Source organism: Magallana gigas, chromosome 7 (assembly GCF_963853765.1).
Source record: "Magallana gigas chromosome 7, xbMagGiga1.1, whole genome shotgun sequence".
Classification (NCBI taxonomy): Eukaryota; Metazoa; Mollusca; class Bivalvia; order Ostreida; family Ostreidae; genus Magallana; species Magallana gigas.
In genome coordinates this window covers 43078422-43099771 of record NC_088859.1, presented here as the reverse complement: position 1 = coordinate 43099771, position 21350 = coordinate 43078422, and the positions used below count along the sequence as shown (strand labels likewise).

At 32.3% G+C, this 21350-nt stretch overlaps 4 protein-coding genes across 5 annotated transcripts in view; 3 read left to right on the top strand and 1 right to left on the bottom strand.

Annotated features, from left to right (window-relative positions):
* The first annotated feature begins 467 nt into the window (after positions 1 to 467).
* LOC105327872 (ubiquitin-conjugating enzyme E2 U) lies at positions 468 to 6197 on the top strand. 2 transcript variants are annotated; one of them, XM_034459057.2, is made up of 10 exons: positions 468 to 697; positions 900 to 984; positions 1113 to 1205; positions 1871 to 1968; positions 2155 to 2281; positions 2980 to 3168; positions 3641 to 3737; positions 4011 to 4132; positions 4725 to 4835; positions 5892 to 6197. In XM_034459057.2, exons 1-9 carry the CDS (start codon positions 632 to 634, stop codon positions 4796 to 4798), a joined length of 951 nt encoding a protein of 316 aa, XP_034314948.1. In that variant the 5' UTR covers positions 468 to 631; the 3' UTR covers positions 4799 to 4835; positions 5892 to 6197. The 2 variants fall into 2 exon arrangements, with proteins under 2 accessions (XP_034314948.1, XP_011426848.1); XM_011428546.4 differs by lacking the exon at positions 4725 to 4835 and having other exon boundaries at positions 473 to 697.
* Positions 6198 to 6351: 154 nt separating this feature from the next.
* Positions 6352 to 10062, top strand: LOC105327871 (E3 ubiquitin-protein ligase TRIM71). Its single transcript, XM_011428544.4, has 2 exons — positions 6352 to 6668; positions 6999 to 10062. The coding sequence occupies exon 2, from the start codon at positions 7005 to 7007 to the stop codon at positions 8790 to 8792; it is 1788 nt and encodes a 595-aa protein (XP_011426846.1). The 5' UTR covers positions 6352 to 6668; positions 6999 to 7004; the 3' UTR covers positions 8793 to 10062.
* A 42-nt stretch (positions 10063 to 10104) lies between these two features.
* On the bottom strand, positions 10105 to 15827 carry LOC105327870 (adrenodoxin-like protein 1, mitochondrial). Its single transcript, XM_011428542.4, has 6 exons — positions 15655 to 15827; positions 13500 to 13554; positions 13088 to 13194; positions 11919 to 12006; positions 11548 to 11600; positions 10105 to 10991 (listed from the first exon to the last, which is right to left on the bottom strand). The coding sequence occupies exons 1-6, from the start codon at positions 15791 to 15793 to the stop codon at positions 10888 to 10890; spliced, it is 546 nt and encodes a 181-aa protein (XP_011426844.1). The 5' UTR covers positions 15794 to 15827; the 3' UTR covers positions 10105 to 10887.
* A 23-nt stretch (positions 15828 to 15850) lies between these two features.
* Positions 15851 to 21350, top strand: part of LOC105327869 (VWFA and cache domain-containing protein 1-like) — a 20335-nt gene continuing 14835 nt past the window's right edge. The window contains exons 1-4 of the mRNA XM_011428541.4: positions 15851 to 16431; positions 18282 to 18344; positions 18566 to 18714; positions 20174 to 20280. Coding sequence (XP_011426843.2) covers positions 16096 to 16431; positions 18282 to 18344; positions 18566 to 18714; positions 20174 to 20280 — 655 coding nt within the window. The 5' untranslated portion in view covers positions 15851 to 16095. The remainder of the gene's footprint in view (positions 16432 to 18281; positions 18345 to 18565; positions 18715 to 20173; positions 20281 to 21350) is intronic.

The window sequence follows — 21350 nt, the reverse complement described above, 5'->3', positions numbered from 1 at the left end:
AAATTCACCAGGTGCCGAGTTCACTTGTTACCCTATATAGTAAGCAGGCTACTGTATGATTACAAAATTAGCTACACTTGTATTTATATATATAACGTAGTTTCTGTTTCATTCCGGGTTTTAGTTCAAATTCTATCGGATTGGATTTCTCATTATTAGTAGTTTTTTTTTAATTCCTTGTTTGATAGAAAATTCTGAATAACTGACGGAAAATTTTTGTATTATAAAATATTCGACCATACTGTAGGTTTTGTTTTTTTTTTGTCATCATGTATGTTTTACTCTTTAAACACTTGTTTGTGAATATGATTTTTTGTCTTTCATTATCTAGTGAAACATACATGTATACAAAAAGGTATATATATGGATGTACATTGTACGCCAAATATTTTTTTTCGGAAAACAAAGTTGCGTTGTGGTTTTAAATTTATACTGACTTTCGGAAGACTTCTAATATTTTTCTAAATGCTCGAGATGAAACGAAGGATGTCGCGAAGAAAAACAAATATGGCCGGTATATGAGGAGTCTGTTAAATGTACAATAAATTTACGTTATATTGAATTATTGCGGACGGTTAGGTGACATCACAGGTCTTTAACATTTAAGAAGAACAATTTTGTGTAATTGGAAATGTTTTCTAGAGCTCATCTCCTAATAGAGAAGGAATACAAAAAGCTTCTTGATGATCAACCATGGGTAACATTAAAGTCACTTAATTAACATCTTATGTTTCAATGATTTAAAACTGTTCACATGTTTTAACAATGTAAAATATTTAAAATTTTCGAATAATACTGTTTCTGTTTTAGTTTTAATCGATGGTGAGATATTTTATATAATTAATATTATAATTATATTGAATCATGTTTGATTATAAGTGTATGTATATATTTTCTAGGGTATAGAAGTCATTCCCCTGCAAGAGGACAGTATTTTTGAATGGGTGGCTAAAGTTAAGGGATTGAAAGATACATTATGGGATGGTAATGTATTGTATTTTTCTAGATATTGTTAATGTGATTTAGTTTTTTATATAAAAAAATCTCTAAAGCCATAATTTTTTGAAGTATCATTTATTGTTGTGAATTGATTTTGACCCCTTTCTTTGCAGGTGGAATTTTTAGACTGTACATTAAGTTTGATGAACATTACAATATACGGCCCCCAGAAGTTTGTTTTCACACGATTCCTTTTCATCCTAATGGTATATGTAATTCAACAAAATAATTAAATGTACATGTCTTGTTTTGAAAACACCAAATTTAGTATGATATTGTCAGACCAAACAAATTTTCCTTTATGTCAGATTCTAGCTATTAATTATGTTCTGATTTTTAAATAATGTAAATTGCAATAAAAAAAGTTAACAATTTAATTATCATGGATCATATTACACATGTCAGCAATTTGATAGCAAAATGCAGATATGTGAGGATTTTAGATATAGAGGTTAATAAACATTGAAAAAGGTGGCTAAGCTCACTTTAACATATGGGCATAATGTTTTAGATATTGTAAATATTGAAGTTCAGTGTGAGAACAGTCTGTAACTAGCATCCTAAATTCTGTTTACTGGTATATTTCTTTTGTACTTTTATTCTCTATCTTTGCCATGTGGAATTTTCAAAATAATAAACATACATGTGATAAGCTCAAGATCACAAAACTGTACAGGAGCCACAAAAATACTGGAATTTTTTGGGGAAAACTGTACACTGACAATCAAAAGAAATCACTTAATTCTCTCATTTCAAAACCTACAAATGTTTATTGTAGCAAATGTGTTATGATTGGATATGTAATATAATTTAATATCAATATAATATGTTATTTTTTACACTGAATTTCTAGTCCATTCTATTTTTACAGTTGAAATGATAACAGGAAGACCTTGTATAGACTTCTTAGATGATTTTTCAAAATGGAAAGAAGGCTACTCATTATCTTTTATCCTTGTAACAATACAGGTAAACACATTTGGAATAAAATTTTTAAAAAATATCACTTAATACACTTAACAAATTGACAAAAGTAGTTTCCATGCATGCATGTTTATTTTTAAGACCAAAATTACTCTTTATCAAAACTAAGTAAGCTTCAAAGTGTCAAATTACTAGATAGTTGAAGGTTTACCGTTTACACATTTATTGTAGCATTTACTGTCAAATCCAAACTTAGACAGCCCTGTCAATCAGGAGGCTGCTGAGATGCTGATACACTCTCCCAAAGCTTATAAACAAATGGTGCTTGATTGTGTCACAGCCAGTCAGAGGGTGGAAGGTACAAAGTTTGATCTATTGTTTTAAATCTCTTATTCACATATCATCTTATTTCACTACATCTTGTAAAAACTTCTAAGAATATTTTAACTGTTATCATATTACGGCATTTCGACATTTCATAGTATTTAATACATAAACCGCATGCTGTAAGTTCTTAAGTATTTGGAGTAGTTGCCCTTTGAAATTTTTTTAAATTAGAGTAGTTGCCCTTAGAATATTGACGTCACATTGTTTTGTCTGGAGCAGAACAAAATGGCAGCGTAGAAATTTGCTCAAATCTCTGCCGCGGACACTAACTCATTAGGTTAGTTACTGACTCACTACGGAACTATATTGGGTTGATCAATCTCATAGACGGCTGGGCTTCGCCTCGCCATCTATGAGATTGATCAACCCAATATGTTTCTGTAGTGAGTCAGTAACTAACCTAATAAGTAATAGTATTGACATTAGTCAATAAAATATGTTCAACTCATATGTATTTATAGGAATAATTTTAAAACATACAGTGTTAGTTTCCCTAATCATTGAGGATTTAAATATGAGGGTGAGGAGTATTTATAAAGTCTATAAAGACTAAGCCCCATGAATTCTAAGGATTCCACAGTCATTAAGGAATTCTATAATGATTTCACAGTCTAGATTTAATAATTAATCCTAATGATTTCAGTCTTTGTTTATTAAATGTATTCATAGCTGGAGTTACTCCTCATCAAGACCTTGAGTCTCGGGTTCGATTTGCCACCCCTGACAGGAATAGGAAACAATACACAGGAACTGCTAAGACAGCTAACCCCCCTGTCACCCGTCTGTCATTTGATGACTATTTCATGACATGGAGTGGAATTGCTACATCTAAACCTACCATAGAGACCCCAAATCCACGTAAGCGCAAAATATGCAATAAAAATGTCAGCTTTATATGACATTAAAAATGTTTTATTTGAGGACAAAGGATACTAAAAAATGTAATTTAAAAATATAAAAAAAACAGACTTTCGTATTTACAAACACTTCTTTATCAATGAAATCACCCACAAAAATGATTGCTGTTTTTGCATTCTTCTTGCGTACTTTTTGTTCTATACTACATGTAAGTTTCAGTGCTTAAACAGGAAAAGTTTTCAAATGCCCTAATTTAGATATGTATTAACTTAAATTTAGCCTTTGAAAAAATCCATTTTAATTTAAATACAAAAAAAATTCAAGATGAAATAATGTAAATCCACTTTCACTGGATTGAGCATATTCTTAGATGTTCTTACAATTGACAAAAAGAAGTCTCTTTTAATTGACATGTTTTTGGTTATATTTTACTCATTCTTCTAAAAATAAACATTCTAAATGTTTTTGATAGTATTAGAGGCAATCAAAGATAAACCTGGATTACAGAGAGCCCATTTAGGAATTCCACAAGAAGAAATCCAAGATCAAATGAAGAGACAGCTTGAGGAGTAAGAATGTGATTGTTTTCTAAAAACTAGCAGAATTTTTTCTTTAATGATGAACAATACTTATTGGTAAACTACTCTTGATTTTGAATTACTGAAAAATAAAAATATGACTATTAATAAGTTAAGTAGTTGTGTGTGTAATGATAATACATTTTGTTTTAAATACATGTACTGGTATCTCAAATGATTGTGAATACATGTAACCATTAATTGTAAATATATTGTAAAGTTAAATTGTAGATTGTATGTAAATTCTTAATTTTTCATTTACAGACATAATGCACTTATGTATGGAAACTTCAAAATGAAAGCTGATGTTGAAGAAGAAAAGGCCGCAAAACTTGCAAAATTAAACAGAATGAAAAAAATCTACTTACCACCCAGATTGTCTCCAAGTAAGTTCACATTCAATTTAAGCTGCAGAAGTGTAGCTCTAAGGGAAAATTTGAGTGGACAGGCAGTAAAGCTAAAGTAGCGAATAAGCATCACAAGTTTCCTTCTAGGCATTAAGCAGGCAAACTAAGTGCATTGATAGGAGGAGTAAGAGGAGAAACTTGGTAGGAAATTAGCTAGGACACAATGTGTAGATGTTCATAATACTGGTTCATGTACCTGAAAATTCTGGTTCTCTTGTTGTTATAGACAAAAATATAGATATGCATATTAGCTGAAAGTTTTAATTTGATGAGTTTTTGAAAGTTATGCCCCTTTATTAATTGTTTTGTGTATCTAATGCACACCGTGTCATTCATTATACTCATCTCTAGTATTGTCAAGAAATTGGGGAATGTGGGGTAGTTGAGCTTGCCTACTTTTTCTTTCATTTTATATAAGCAATGGAAAAGCAATTACTTTAACCACCCTGCTGGCAAGGAGCGCATTTGATTTTCCGAAAAAAGTACACCATGTACACTTTTGTAAATCAGGTGCAGTACAGGGTGTAGAGTTTATGTGTAACTGGGTGTACACTTTTCTACACAAAATCAGGGGCATGTGTTGTTGGGTGTAGCACTGGAACCAATATGGCGGACAAAAGTTATGATTGGAAACTTGACAAATGATTTGAAGTAATAAAACGGATTAGAAGTTGCAAATAAGGTATCTTTTATATGAAAGCCATTAAATTTGAAATATGTTTATTTAATTGCATTTACATCAGAAAAAAAAGCCTTGGATTGTTGCGGAACATCTCTGTTAAAACTGCATCCTGTCTTGCCATATTTATTTTAACTTCCCTACATCATCTCTCCTTCACTCAGTTCACACAATTTCTCCCAGTTTCCAGAAGGGTCATCTCAAAACTTATTAATTTTACTTATGGATCCAATGGGAATATGTTAAACACACCAAATTTCTTTATATTCATATTTTTTTTTTGTATTTCTGGCCTAAGAATTCTTTCTTCTCCAATTATGTTATATGCATGAGCTTTGAATTATGTATAAGACTGCCTTGAATGGACAAATTGGTCCATCTACATTCTTCAGATTAGTGCATAGCTTAAACTGCCAGAAAACAATAGGGTCATAAAAGCCATTTTAGTTTTCATAAAGGCACAATTTCTAGTGCATTTCTAGCTTATGAATGGGTAACGTTTGTTTTGTTATGCCCCCACTCTGAAGGAGAGGGGAGCATACTGGTGGGTTTTTTTTTTTAAGTAAAAACACAATACCAAAGAAATCCAGCTAACCCTCTAAACCAGCAAATGAGTCTGGTTTGGCAGGTGCCCAATTAGGAAAATTAAATAACTATTAAATTCTTATACTTTGAAGTATTAAACACAGAAATACTTCCTACATTGTGTTTGAAATGGAAATATTAACCTCTTAATGTGAGATCACAATCATCACATAGTGAATACATAAGCAATACCACTCTAATATGTGTTACATCCCTCTGCTCTTAATTGGCTCGATCTCTTATCTCTATGTGCAATTGAAATTTGCAGTATATGTAAAATGTGTACATTTTTTTTGAAAAATGGAATTACATAAGTAACTGATTGATCATTTTTTTCTTGTATTAAATGTTTGAAATGTTCAATATGTTCTTGTACCTCTTTCTGATTGTAGCATATAGCTATCATGCCTTAATCTGGATGACTTGACTATATGAAAATGAATTATATAAATCTTTATTGCTCTTATTTATCAGCTCCATCGATACAACCTCCCCCGACCAAGGAGAGGAAGGGGGAACCGTGGGAGGATGAAGTGGATAATCTGGTTGAGTGGTCAGCAAAGCTGGATGCTGATGAAATCGATGAAGTGTGACCGAGGAATGGAGGAGCATCGAACTGAGTGACAATGAAAAGGACAAATAGACTGATATTTTATTTGCAGACAAAGATAATGGATTTTTAAATATATTTTCTCTGAAGATAATGTTTATAGCTATCTTTTATATTGCTATTTGTTTTTATGCATTCCATGAAAAATTAATAAAGCACAATTTACCAAATATATACATTTAAATTTATATATGGTGATGGAACAAAAATTAAGTTTAAAAGCTTCATTTCCTGTTTAAATATAAAGAGCAGAGTTTGCTGGTACAGTAACAAGTGTTTGGATTTGTTGTCTCTGGGAACGTAACACGGCAGTGAGCTTTGGAATAGTCACCAACTGATTGGTTTCAAGCATTGAACTGCAATGTGATATGAAGAGATTATCCTTGTAGGGAATAACTTCCTTTATCCTTATGCTGCATGTTTTAGTTTTTTAGAGGTTTTTTAAAGATTTGTTTAAATGTGTGCCGTTTTTAATATTGTTTCCTAGGAATAAAATGTGCATTCTGCAATGTTGAAAATAGCATCAAGGAAGTAAAAAAAAAAAAAAATTGTATATCATCAAATTATCATTCTCATTTCCTAAAATCATTTCCTCATCATTGTGGGAGCATTTTTATTTGCTTTCTCTCAGGGTTTGCTTGGTATGTATATCTAATTTGATGTATCATTATAAGTTAATTAATTTTTGTATTTTATTCAATTAATGTCATTTTCATTCATTTACCGGTATTTTAATTGCATGCAGCATGCAGAGCTGCAAGTAAATGATGGAGGCAGGGTTTATATGGGAAAATGGCAGACAATTAAAATCCTCTTCAAAATCATATTTTGAGTAGGCTAATAAATTATCTTTACTAACAAAATTTTCTGCATTCAGTAGTTGATTCCATGTTTTTTGGACACATATTGCTAAAGCAAAATAATTTACTATACAGTCTACTGGTAGATTTTAATAATGATCGTCTTCTTAGGAACAGATGGCAGATTCATGTGAAAGGATAATGGCACAGGACCCTGTGTTCTGTGAGTTCTGTAAGGCTAGCAATGCAGAGGTTGTCTGTCAAGTTTGTTATGACCGTGTCTGCAACATTTGTGAAAAAGTCCATCAAAATATTCATTCCAATACGGACAGTAGACCCCTTGCCAAAGTGGCGAAAGTACAAGGCTTCTGTTCTAAGCATCCACGGCATCGCTATGAGGTTTGCTGCTCTGAGTGTCGTGTGCCTGTATGCACTAATTGTATTCTAGATGTCCATAACAAACATAAAATGGTCAACATATCTGTCTTGTATGAGGAGGACAAAGCCGCAATTTTAGAGGACATATCTGAAATGAAAAGTAAAATACACCCAAATCTTGATATAATTGCGCAGCATGCAAGAGCTGAAAAAGAAAATATTCCCAGCAAGTGTCAGATGGTTGCAAACTATCTAAAGATTCGGGTTGAAAAAGCCAAACTGCTAATTGACGAGATCTATGAGGAGACAATAAATGAACTTGGAGAGATGGAAGCAAGTGATGTCAAAGCTATGGATGAGCATATAGGCCACATTGATGAAATTATACTGAAATTGCACAACATAACCACCTTGTTTGAAAGCCAACTTAAAACAAGATTTGAATCTGACCTGATTTTGTTCCGGCGTGCTAATCCTGGAATTTCCAGTTACAGAACTATACCGGAATCTCTCATGTATTCTCCACCAATTTTCAAAGGTGGGAAAGCAGACAAGACAAAGCTTGCCAAATATCTGGGAGAATTAAAGCCATCATCCATGAAGTACTGTAAAGTAAAAAAGGTAAGACTGCAGACTTCAAAACGTTCAGAAGCCAGGGCAATTCTTGTAAGTACGTTGGGAAATATTGTAGCTATTCCACCAACCAGCCCTTCATCAGCCACGCCCTCAGGTCCAGTCTCAAGTAATCCACCTAGCAGGAGCACATCTTTGACAAAATCAGCAAAAAGTGTGAAGAACTTTAAGAGAAGCTATAGTGTTATGACATCGGTTAACTGTGTGTCACCAGAGAAGGCATGGATAAGTGGGCAACACTCTGACATTAAGCTGATGGACCTTGAGAGTGGAGAATGTGACAGCTTTTCCACAAGTTGTCTGACTGATGGACCATCAGATGTTGCCGTGACAACAGATGGAGATATTCTTTTCACAGATTTTGACGAGAAGTCAGTTTCAAGGGTTTCTGGTAAAACACGAGTTTTGATTACAACTTTCAGCACTGACTGGAATCCAAAAGGCTTATGCAGTGGAATGCACGACGAAGTGTATGTTTGTCAAGTAGAAAATAAATATGGAAAAGTCACAAAATTCAACAAAGAAGGCATATTGTTATTTGAATATGTATTGGATGGGAATGGCAGTCATATTTTTCTTCAACCAAGTTATGTTTGCAGAAATGAAAGATCCAATATTTTTGTATCTGACACATTAAAACATGCCATCATTGGATTGGATCCTTGCGGAAATGTTCGGTTTGAATACAAGAGAAACATATCTGACGATAGATCTCCATTTGACCCACGTGGCCTTGACATTGATGTAGATGGTAACATTGCAGTAGTGGACTATGGAAATCATGAGGTTATCCTGCTCAATGACATTGGAGAATTCCTCATATGCTTGCTGGATCGAAGTGATGGCTTAAGTCGACCATGTGATATCAGCATTGATGCCGAAAAAAAACTTTGGGTGGCAGAATGCCGAACAGGAAAGTTGAAAGTTTTTCAGTCATTCTCAACCGAGATCTAAGACTTATTAAATCCAGATCCTTCAAAGTTAAACCCAAAATTTTTACTAGGTCACCCTATTCACTTTGGTGACCTATTGCAATTGATCTTCATCCGTCATTGTGAGTTAACAATTTTACATTTTTAACTTCTTGAAAACTATAAGGCCAATTATTACCATTTTTGGTGTAAAGCATTTCTACGGTAGGAGGAATCTAAAGTGTGAAATTTATGGCTTTACCATTCACAAAGCCTTAAAAAAAAATACATGCATGATTATGACGTCCATGAAGCTCTCTACCTAAATTGTGAAATTCATGGTTCCTGGGTCAGGGGTTCAGGTCCTAGGGCGGGGCTAATATAGTCACATAGTGAAAATAATATTTTCTTCTTTTCTGTTACAGTCATGGGAGATAAAGTCATGCTTTGTCATTGTTTTCATAATGTCCTGATCATAAATTGTGAAATTCACTGCCAAAGTTTATTGAGAAAGGGGGGGGGGGGAGGGGAGATAAATATACATGTAGCCATATATTGAACATGAATTTTAACTTAGAGTAATTGCTGTGTTGGTAAATTGGCAACATTGAATTAAAGATGTTTTCTATTTTAGGACTGTACATAATTGTATACTTGTAGAAATAATTAAGCTGTATGCATTTTGTGTGCATTATAAATGAAACTGTGAATATTATAAAAGATTGACCATTAAAGGCTGCAGGTCTCATCACCAAAAGTTTACAATTTTTGGCCCCTGGAGCTAAGGTTCAGGTAATGCAAGTATCTTCTGACTCTTAAACACCCCCCCTTCCAATTTTGATCAAATTATTAAAGCAGGGTAACAGTCAGAGAACTCTTAGATTGGGGTTTAGACTTCAAAATGAAGCTTAAAATGCAAACATCTCAGTCAAAAAGGTAATGGTACTCAGGTGACCGTCAACCCCTGTTGGCCTCTTGTTATGTTTTAGTATTCGCCATAGTCTTTGCCATTTTTTACCTTTATGCATAGACCAAGGCTTTAGTAGCTCAGGGGTTGAACTCCTGACTAAAAATGCAAGATGTTCACATTTCATGAAATCTATTGAAACTTTACCCCATAAATACCATACATATTCATTGATATCTTGAATGTCATCTGATCATTTGCATACACATGTACAAGTGACACTTGTAATAATTTTTTACTTATGTCCCGAATATGTTAAGGTTTATGTATAGGTTTTTATTTTTTAGATACATGTATTCATAAATTGGTTTCATGATACACCTGGAATAAATGATTTTAAAAGTTCCATTCTGTTATTTGTTGATTGAAAATATCACAAATTTTGGAATTTGTTCAACAAAAGATTTTATTTATCTTAATTTGTATACTCATTGCCATATGAACAAATTAGGTTAATACGTAAATCCTTATCACATGATGGAGCTCTGCCATTAATTAAGTCAACTGTATGGTAACTGATTGGTCTGGAAAAGGTGACTGAATGGCAGCTACACCATTCAGTTACATTTAAGTCCCCTTTCAGTAACCTTTCAGTTACATTTTTAAGTTACCTTTCAGTCACATTTCAGTTGATTGAATGGCAGAGCTTTGTCCTGTGTATCATCTGATTTTTTTAAACAAATAATTTGCATTTATAATTAAATCGTATTTGTATTAAAAATTGACAAAAATATTCTTCTAGGTTGTGGTGGAGAAAAACAAAGTTTATATAATTTCCATTGACTTTACTTCATTCTAATAATAAGCAGGCTGCTCTCTCTCTCTCTCTCTCTCTCTCTCTCTCTCTTATTTACTTGCATACCGGGTACTAAATTGAATCCAAATATTTTAACATTTAATGCCCATGTTATAAATACCCGAATCCATACATTAAATTAACACATGTGTATAACATTTCTAGAACTGTACCTTGGAGAGTTTTGCTAAAAATATCCCAATGTATTCCCTTTGCACTTACATGTATTATCCATAAATCATGATCAAAATACACGGCAAATGCCAACATCAAAAACACAAAATTACAAAAAATTGAAACAAAGATGATGCATGTAACAGTAGAAAACCAAAAGAAATGAATATCACACGGGTAATTTTGGGGATTTTCCACACATCAATGGGGTTGTGGAACATGTCCATCCACATAGAAGTTCCGTGTGGCCTGAGGAAGAGTCAGCTCCATTCCCTCCAGCTCTTTGGTTAAAACTATTTGACAACCTGAAACAAACCATTAAAACAAGACTGTTACAGATACCAGTTGGAAGACAATGGTATTTTGAGAAATAAATCATGTTTTGTTTACTTTTAAGAATACATTTAATTTTTATATGTTGCATTATTTGCCGTGGGTTTATGATTTGATAAACCCACGAATGCTTCTAACTTTAAACATTATTACTATTGTAAGGTACTGAATGCAATAAATTTCAAACTTGTGTGTATCATACAAATAACATCATCAGTAAACCATGGCCGGTCTAATATGTTAAATGACATGGCCAACTCAATGAACTTTTCTTGGTTTCAAAAATATTTATTCTTGTCACTCCACTGATGAATAAGTGAAACTACCGGTATATAATTTGAGTTCTTAAAACAAATCTTATGTTAGAAAATGTCCACTTTCTTGTCATCGGTGAAATTTTCTTCAAGAAAGTGTGAAGGAGCCAATGGGAATAAGGCATTACTTTTTACTAAAACCAAGAAAGGTTTAATGAGTGTCTGTTAATACACAACAATTTTGATGGTTAGATGTACATATGCACCACCTGACCTAATCTTGAGTTTTCTCTTAAAAAATATGCCAAGTCCAACATGTCATCTTCCCTAAAAGAAAGAAAAACAGAAAGAATTAACAAATTGATTTAAAATAAAAAGCCCATGAGCCATATTGCAACAATGCCCTACTAGAACATAAGCTATGTAGCAGTTACTTAAAACATTACAATATGTCTAATTTCACACAAGTGTTCATTTATTTTAGACACATTAAAAATGAACATAGATTTGGGATTATTTCTTTGGTATGCAACATACACTTATCAATATGGCTGAAATAAGAGAACTTTATGAAACAGTTGCCTGTTCTGATGTGAGAGTGTTCAGTGAATTTCAGAGAAATGTTCTTTGTCTGAGCACACTTACTCCTCCACTGGTTCGGGAAGTTTGTCCAGGAACTTGTCATTCACATACACATGACACGTAGAGCAAGCTAAGGAAGCCTCACAAGCACCTGCAACAAAGAGAAAAATACTGAATACACTACTTATTGGTTCAAATAATCAGTTCCTAACAGATTGTCTGTAAAGAGTGTGGAGAATGGAGAATGGTTCTATTTTTTAAGTACACTGTACTGTAGTGTGAACCTGATGATACATATATTATGAGTACCATACTGTGGAATCATTAGATTTTGTGGTGGCTCAATTTTCGTGGAATTTGTGGGTACCTCTCATCCATGAAATAACATCCTCCACTAATATTTCCTTTTGTAGATATATAAGAATACTTGGAATTACGTCCCCACGAACCTGTAAAATTTAAGCCATCCACGAAAATTGGCCCCCACGAAATTTAATGATTCCACAGTATACACTGTATATCCAATAGAATTTCATGCAACTTCTGCTCATGGTTATTTATTGTCACAAAATAATTATTTATATCTGTATGTACCGGGTAAACAGAACAAATAAAATGACTAACGGGTACCTTCTTTTGTATATCAATCCATCATCTAAGATAAGTTCTTACCCAGCCATTTGTGCCTAAGTAGAGACATTATTTATGTGCATACATAGATGAAGACAGGTATTCTTGTATTCTTCTAAAATTATCTTTATTACATTGGAATAATGTTAAATATTATACCCAGTGATAGTTTATAATGAAATTAGATGGAGGAAGTTATGTCCAATTAAATTTCATTTTTTCTGTAAACAGGATACACTATTGACTAACGAATGTATCATCATTGTATGTTGTAAAATGTTGTATACATGCATATGTAAAATCTATTGCTGATTGAATGAAATGCAATATTAATAGCTAGACGTAGACCCTGACAGATTATTTTTACATTTTATAGTGCAAGAGTTCTTTGGTAACACATTTTCTATTTGACCACAGAAAGGAGGAAAAAGGTTTAATAAGATAATGTTCAAAACAGAAGACATAAATTTATATATCTATCACAGTGATTGTCCCCTGTTCTTAAACATGTGAATCTTTTACATTATTCACAGAGAATAAGGGATATCCTCAAATGGGATATCATTATAACAAACTCTTAGAAAGTCAAGAAAGATACAGACCTTCTAATTCAATTCCATATCTGTGGGCAAGATATAGAACATTGTCACCAATCTTTCCCTTGATAGGAATATGCTTTCCTGTTTTATCTATAAATGTGATGTTTACTCTGCAAAACAAATCACATGAAATTCAAGTTTTAAGTAAATGAATATTAACATTTTATTCTATGTTCCATATCTTCGTTCTAAACAAATGAGCTTGTAAATTTAAGACTAGGCGAGTTCAAAACAATTTTTAGATAACTGTGTTGATTAGAAAAAGTATCTATTCTACCTGTGTCTTAACAAATTGAAGACAGGGTAAACAGTTTGCAAGAATAGAAGAAAGAAAAGAAGATGGGAGAAAAATGACCCTGAATGCAGTTCTTAAAATAGTACTACAATGCATATATCAAAGAGATGTAAAACTCACACTTCCTCTGGTGATTTTGGATCCTGCATCTCATATTCACCATGAAAGAGGGGACCTGATATAATGAAAAGGTCACCTGGTTGATCATAAACTATATATATAAAACCGTATTATATGTTCATGAATAATTTTAACTAATACAAAGTTGCAATGTGATGCGCCTTGTGCAGTAAAATATTTGGGGGCATCTACTCTTTCACTGCATATTGAATAGGTTAATCTCAAATTTAATTGCATTGTTTATAAATTATGGACAAACAACAAAAGGGTAAAAATTATAAAAATCATAAGTTTATCTGTTAGACTGTTAGCATACAATTTTCGAAAATGTAGAAATTACTTTGGCTCAGAGGCAAATAACTAAACACCCTTTTAAACAGGTAATTCAAGACTACAGAGCTCACTGAGATGAGGCATCATCCTTATGAAACAACGTTTATCATATTATATGAAGACAGGTATCAACCTTATGAGACCACCTTTATCATATTACCAGTATATGAAAATTGTTTATTGTAGTGTGGTTTAACACAATATTGTATAGCATCATATAATACAATATTGTATCATATTACATGTAAGTTTCTTACTGTGCTGTAAGATAAATATTTATCGATACACAACTATACAATTTTGTATCATATGATACGATATATCATGCCGTCATGTGTTTCCAACAGTCTATTTTGGTCATGTGAGTTTTACAAAATGACGACACAGGATGTCCGAAATCTCCTTTCATCTTTATTCATATATACCACCCATGTTATGCTGCATGGAAATGTTTTAATCACACATTTACTGAAGAGATTAACCGAAAAATTTCTCTTAAAAATTACTTTAATAAAAGTCATTAGAATTGCCTAAAATCCTAAATATAATGCCACAATATCAAAACTGCTTGGCATCTTATAAAGTGTATTTTTGATGTCGATGTATTTTCATCCTAAAATTATCACTGGACGTTGCAAAGTTTTTCTTAGCATTGAAGTCAAAGAGCGCTATAAATTAAGCTTGTTTTGAAATAAAAATATAAATAATAATCATACAAATATTGGTATTGTAAAACACATCATTGATGCAATGTAGTTTTGGGGTATATTTAAGCTCCAAAGACCAGGTCCAGATGCCAACACCAGGGTTTTAGCCTAAGCTCCCACCGACATTGTCTCTTTGAGCCATAAATACAAGATTTCCTCTAGAATCTAGATATTTTTGTTTTCTGATAAGTCTCTTTCATGATAATGAATTAATCACATTAAATGCAAAAGTTTCCGTTTTTGTAGCCAAAAAAAATATATATCATATAAATACTGGTATATTATTCATAATTCATACATGTACCCTCAAATCTAGCTTCAGAACTGAAGCTCCACATCAAAATAGGCTGACAGACCAGATTGAGGTAACAGTTCCATTGTTTTGGTCTTATCATAAATCTAACTTTCTATATTCTATGAAATATTTTATAACAAAATTCTTTAGACATTTTGATAATGATTTTGGCACTTTTAATACACCATTCTGAGAAATCACATGGATGATCTAGGAGTTAAATTTCATTAAGTATTAAAGTTGCAATCTAAGACGCACAAACAAATTGCACTAGTTTTGTACTAATTTACTTTATTTCCATACAAATTAGGTGGAAAATTTTAGCACCACTTCACTTTACAGGGCTGAAGATGGTGTTTAAAAGAATAATAGAGGCAATAAATTGAAAATATTTAGGTAAAATGTCTGAGGAAATTTTTTGAATCAAATATTTGTATAGAATATGTTCACAAATATGATAAATCGGTCCAATACTACTGCAACTTCTAATCATAAATGTACTGTAAATTACAACTTTTTAACACATATGGAACAGTACCTCCCAGGTTATCCATCCGATTGTTTTCAGTCTGGGAGCTACAGACTATAACCCATGTGAATGAAAATTTTTTGCTGCTGACATCATAATAAAATCATTGAATTAAATATGGTCCAGGGTGCTCAATTCGACTTTATCTAATTGTTATTATTTCTTGTTGTTTTCAGAACTGTATCGGATGATCTTTTTATTACTAAATCATCAATAAAGATACAGTGCTACAGACACTATACAATTCGAACAAATTCGAACGCATATTATATTACTTTTTAAAAATCTTACCTGTTGTTGTTTTAAAATATCTTTTGACTGAATATGAAACATTTTTAATGTTTTTGTGGCTAAAACGATATTTGTAACTTGCACTTTTTACATAATTTGCACATCGATTACAAAACAATTTCAGCAAGGGCGCAGACATATTAGTAAAGCTGGCTCATTGATTTCGAATCTAAAAAATATCTAGGTCACCGACTGCGAAACTAAAACCTAAACAAAGTTCTAGCTCTGTATGTTTGTGGCAATTTAATGACAGAGAACAGTCGAACCCCATCCGATCAGAACACAATTCTATGTTGGAGGATAAACATACAGTAATTGGACGGGTATGATTGGTTATTATGGAAACATTCGATGGTCATTAAATTCGCTAATATGAATCATGACATTTGGGTGCAATTTTGACAGTGCTTTGCATGTGGAGAGGTCAGCGCATTTTTCAACATGGCGACCTGTAGACCTAAATGTAATCGAAGCCTATTGTGTGTATTGATTTATTTGTTTGTATTCACTTTTGATGTTCAAACTGTGTCCGAAAATGTGAAATGGTTAAAAAATTTAAGTTCTGGAAGGTTACATTTGCGAAACTTGGGTGAGAAAGATGATCATCATGATCATGTGCATACAAGAGCCAGCGATGACGGGTATAGTCCCGACACACGGCAAGAGACACCCAACCCCACAGTTTTTGGGGGAATCAAAATTGAACACGAAGCACGAAAACTCTCAGCTCGACTCAGGTGGCTTAGTAATGAAGAAATTGGAATAACCAAGATGCAGGTTTGTATGATTTGTGAATTTTAGTCAAACTGTTCTATCAATTATTTTTTAGCTTTTCACTAAACAGCATAAATCACCTCTTATTAATTAAAAAAAAATCAATTGTATATGGTTAAGTAACATATGAAATTTTTTATATACCTTTAATGTTGTATTTTGCAATTTTATTTATTAAACCAATCTGATATAACAATATATGCTACTTACACTCGATACCGAGGTCAGCACAAGATAGAAAGAACAACAACAAACTTAAACCATTGAGGTCTTATTAATAAAGTGTACTCATAATTCTAGACTGATTTCCAAAATGCATGTTCTTTCAATATTTTATATTTGATAATCTTGTCCCTTGTAATATTAACTTGAACAGTTGTCACTTAATAAAAAAATTAAATTTATGTGCATTAATTACAAAATCTCTACTAGTACAGCATTATATTTTTCAAATTTTCAGTTTTGATTGAGACAGTTGATTTACAATTACATGTTAAAATTTAAGTAAATGTGCCCTTGCTCTCTGGGTACCCTGATTTATTCAGTTCTGAATTAATTTCATGGAATTAAAAAACAAAAACTATGTACTGTATGGAAATGTGAATGTACATTTTGTTATATCATGGTAGTTGACTCTTTTTCTGTTTTTTCTCTTAAATGGTATCAATTTGTTTACTAAAGTCAAATAAGTTTTTAAAGAACATACTTTAAGCTTCAAGGTTTTAAAGTTTTTCAAAATACTTTTACCTGAATCATCAGATTTACTGGATGGAAAAAGATTTAAAGAAAATTTCTCCTAATGATTAAGTACCAGTGCACTTTTCTAAAGTTAAACTGCATGTATCATACATAGAAAACAATTTATCATTAATTATGTGTTTTTTATGTAGAATTATTTGAAAGGATTTCTCTATAAAAGCTAAGATATAGCAGTGTGTTTCTCCTGATATAAACTGATTCACTAAAAAGATTTTTTGGATTGAAGTTCCCACAGTGAAATACAATCAAATAATGTCCTGAAATGTTGATTATGAAGTGACAGATCCTCAGTGCATGCTTACAAGGTGTCCTCTTCATAGGTGTCAGCCAGTATTAAGACAAGATTTTTTAATGTTTGAAGTTTTCAATACTGTTCAAATCATTCATCAAAGTGGGTCTCTTTTTTGTAGATAAAATTATTGAAATCAATTGTCACACCTTGAGGAATTGGGATTTTGTTGACACAGAGCTCAAGGCAGCTATTGGCAAATATTGGTTGAGAGTAGATTTAAAATAGTACAGGCATTAAAGTTCTTTCAATGCAGCTTTTTATGCAGCTTTCCTTGTTGTTTTTTTTTTTTCAGAACGATATGTTGCACTATTATTGCAAAAGTTCAATAAACAAGGTTAAACCTCTAATTTGAGGTTAAAATACTGTAAATGAATGAACTCATTCAAAGTTAAAATACTCAAGATACTGAAGATAAATGTACTCCTCGCCCCCTTCCCTGGAAATAATCAAATTTTCAATGTTAGACAAAATTATTAATAATCAAGTGTCAAAAAATAAATAAGTTTAATGTGAGTCTTTTGATACATCAATTTATTTTCAACAGAATTGGGAAAACTTTTGTGCCATGTTTAATATTGCACACATAAACACATCTACATGTATATCCATGGGTTTTTTAACATTTGAATATTCTGTTTGATAGATTATGATGAATGTCAAGTGTTTCCACCATATCTATCATTAAGTAGGTTTTCTTCATGAGTTTAATCAATCGCTTACTAAAACCTTTTTACAAACTCATTCTTCAAATGCCAATATATCAGTATTTACTGGTTTTATGCATCAAATTTTTTACTTACAGGCCATTTATGATTCATTGCCATATGAGAAGAAAAATCATGATCCAATCAATACACTACAGAAAGTGAGTTCAATAACTACAAATTATTACATTTTATATCATGTTTAAGTATGGTACAGAAAAGTGTTTCTTTCAAATGATGTTGAAAATCTTTTCTGAATCATTGTCGAAAGATCAGTTTACATCAACATTGGTAATGTGGACATAGTTATTAAAAAAAAAATTAAAAATAAAAGACTTCTCTTAAAGAAATGTATGTTTACATTTATGTTTTTCATTTGCAGATTGCTTCACGGTTGAAAAAGAGATTTAGAAACTATATTCAAGTTTTACAAACCAACAAAGCCACTGTTCAAAACATGTACCGGTTCCATGTTAAGAACCCCATGAATAGCAACATCAGCTGCTGTATGATTCCACACCAGGAGTTTATGTAAGTTAACTATCAGTCTATAGTTTTGTGAGTGATGTCAATTTTGATATTTATTTATAAGGACTTAAATTTAGACATGAATTTAGAAATGTTTTGTCTACTTCTACTGCATCTGATTTCTCTCTCAGAGAGAGAGAGAGAGAGATCGAGAGAGATCAACAAAGACATCCCAAACCCATGTAGTCTGGAATTTTTTTTCTTTTTTCTTACATGAGTTGTTTTTGTTGTTGAAAAGAAAGTGGTTTTCAAATGGGTATGTCACCTTTTGAGTTGGCAATTCCTTTTCTGTTTATGGAACAAAGTTTCATAGGAAAAGGAATGACTAAAACCCAGTCTGTTTTTCTTTCATTAGACATCAGATCTATCCATTTTGGAGTACATGTAGGTAGATCAAACGCTATCTGTGTGGAGTGTTGGACAAAAAATTCAATCCCGCAATATTGGTTCTCTCGTGGCCAAGCAAACAATCACCTGGCTGGCTTCTTTGTAGTTGTACCAATAACTCCTTTGACGGTCAGGCCCGAGGATTGGGTCAAACTACCGGCCAAGAGTTACCTGTGAGCGGTAGAAAATGGGATTTAAATCCAATATCTTTCATGATAGCAGCTCTTGTTCAAAGTGTTTGTATGTAAATGATATTGATATTTTGATGTGTATCAAATAGAAAGGTTAGGACAAAATGAACTGGTTGCCTGGAATAAAAAATGTAAAATGCAGTTTGGTGATATCTTCTATAGATGAGATGAAAGCCATCTAAATAGTCTTAATTTGAATAAATCTATCAATAATTTGGAAAGGAAAAGTGATTTTAGCTTTGATTTTCTACTTTTGATTAAATGCCCACAATTTGGCTTTGGGGAGAAATTGGTAGAAAGATATTCCATCAATATTCAAATTACCATAAAATGTGTGTTCAAACAAGAAGGCAGAGCGTTTGAAGAGATAGAAACTACACCACTTTTGACAAGTTTTGCCATAGATTGGCCTCCAGGTTGAATTGATAATGCTTTGTATTCTAATGTGGGTGAATAAATAAATTCTAATGAACATAATACCTGTGATTATGTACATTAACAGTGCCTTGCGTTAAGAACTAAGCATTTATAATTGAATCATAAGAATGGTTGTAGAAATACAAGGATTTATAATTGGAAGGAATGGCTATTTTTGAAAAGAGGAGTCAAACAGCATCAAACATGATATCTTAATATTCACGATCACAACAATTTCCTTATCAATGAACTTAAGTAAACTGATTGATTCCCATCTCTCGATGAAAATACAGTTTCTTTTTATGATCAACAAAAAGAATTGGGGTATATGATAGTCATGAATATTACGTTATGTACAATGCAAAAGCCAGTGTCACAGATTTATAGAACAAATGTCCCAGACAGTTAAGTGTTCAAAGATTAAATGATTTGTAGTGTGATATTAGAATTTTGTTTCTTGTTTATAGAGAGGATAACCAGTATGGATGTCGAGTCTCCAAGAGAACCAGTTGTGATCTTTATCCAGACAATGTCCGAGAGAACGCCTTCAACCCAGGCAGGATGTTGACAGAAGGTAGGCACCACAAAACTCTCCCTGAATTATGGGCTCTAATATTGGTTCTGGGGGTGGAGGGTGGAGATTTTAAAATGTAAAAAAAAAAAGCAGCATTTGGGGGAAATAATGGAAAATTTATCTTTAAAGTCATCATATTTTGATTCTTTATTGTATTGTTATTAACTTAATTTTTTTTCATTATTCACCTGAAAAAATGAAAAGTAAATACAGTTATGATATGATATAAGTATATCCATATATATATGTTCTGAAGTTTATGGATTAAGGATGATTGGAAAAAAAAAATACTCATTTCGGGAAAAAAAAGGTACTTTTTTTATTGGAAAAGAGGCCTTCAATGGTCCTAGTTTTGGGCAACTTAGAGTCCTCTTTATGCCAACTTTATAAGTTGTCCTTGACTAGATATTGCAAAGATCTTAGTGAAGATTTAAAGATATATCTTAGTGAAGATTTAAAAATAAGATTTTGTAATTGAATGTAATTAATGCTCTCTAAGATGCTTGAAGTCTTTCATATCGATATTATCTGTTAATCCTAGAAAGCTAGCCCTGAGATAAGTGTAAATTATTTTGGTATCTTTCTTAAATAGAATGTGGAATTTGTAACATCTGAATGTGGTGAATAGAATTTGTATTTCAACATTCATAATGCTAAACATATCTCTAATGATTCAAATACTGTGTTTATAACTCAGTATAAACTTTAAGAGGTTGCATTCTTGTTAGTTGATATTGAACCTCAGTCCCCTTTTCTCTCTTGAATAAGACCAAAAAAAAGCTAGCTTCATAAGGAACAACATGACCAGTGTGCTTTATGTACAGTCATAGCTCATATTTAAAAGATAATTAAGCAACCCAAGGTTGGAGTGTACTAACTAAGCAATTTGTTGTGTTAAATCAGGTTTTGACATTGGGTATCGTCTAGTAAAGATTTTACATGTAGTAATGAGAAATGAGATAAAAAGACTCCTTAGTTTTATTGAAATGATTCCTTTGACACTAGTATCTGCTGATCTTATTGCAAGGCGAGTAGTGGGAGCCCTCTGTGAGCTTTTGAAAGTTAAACAG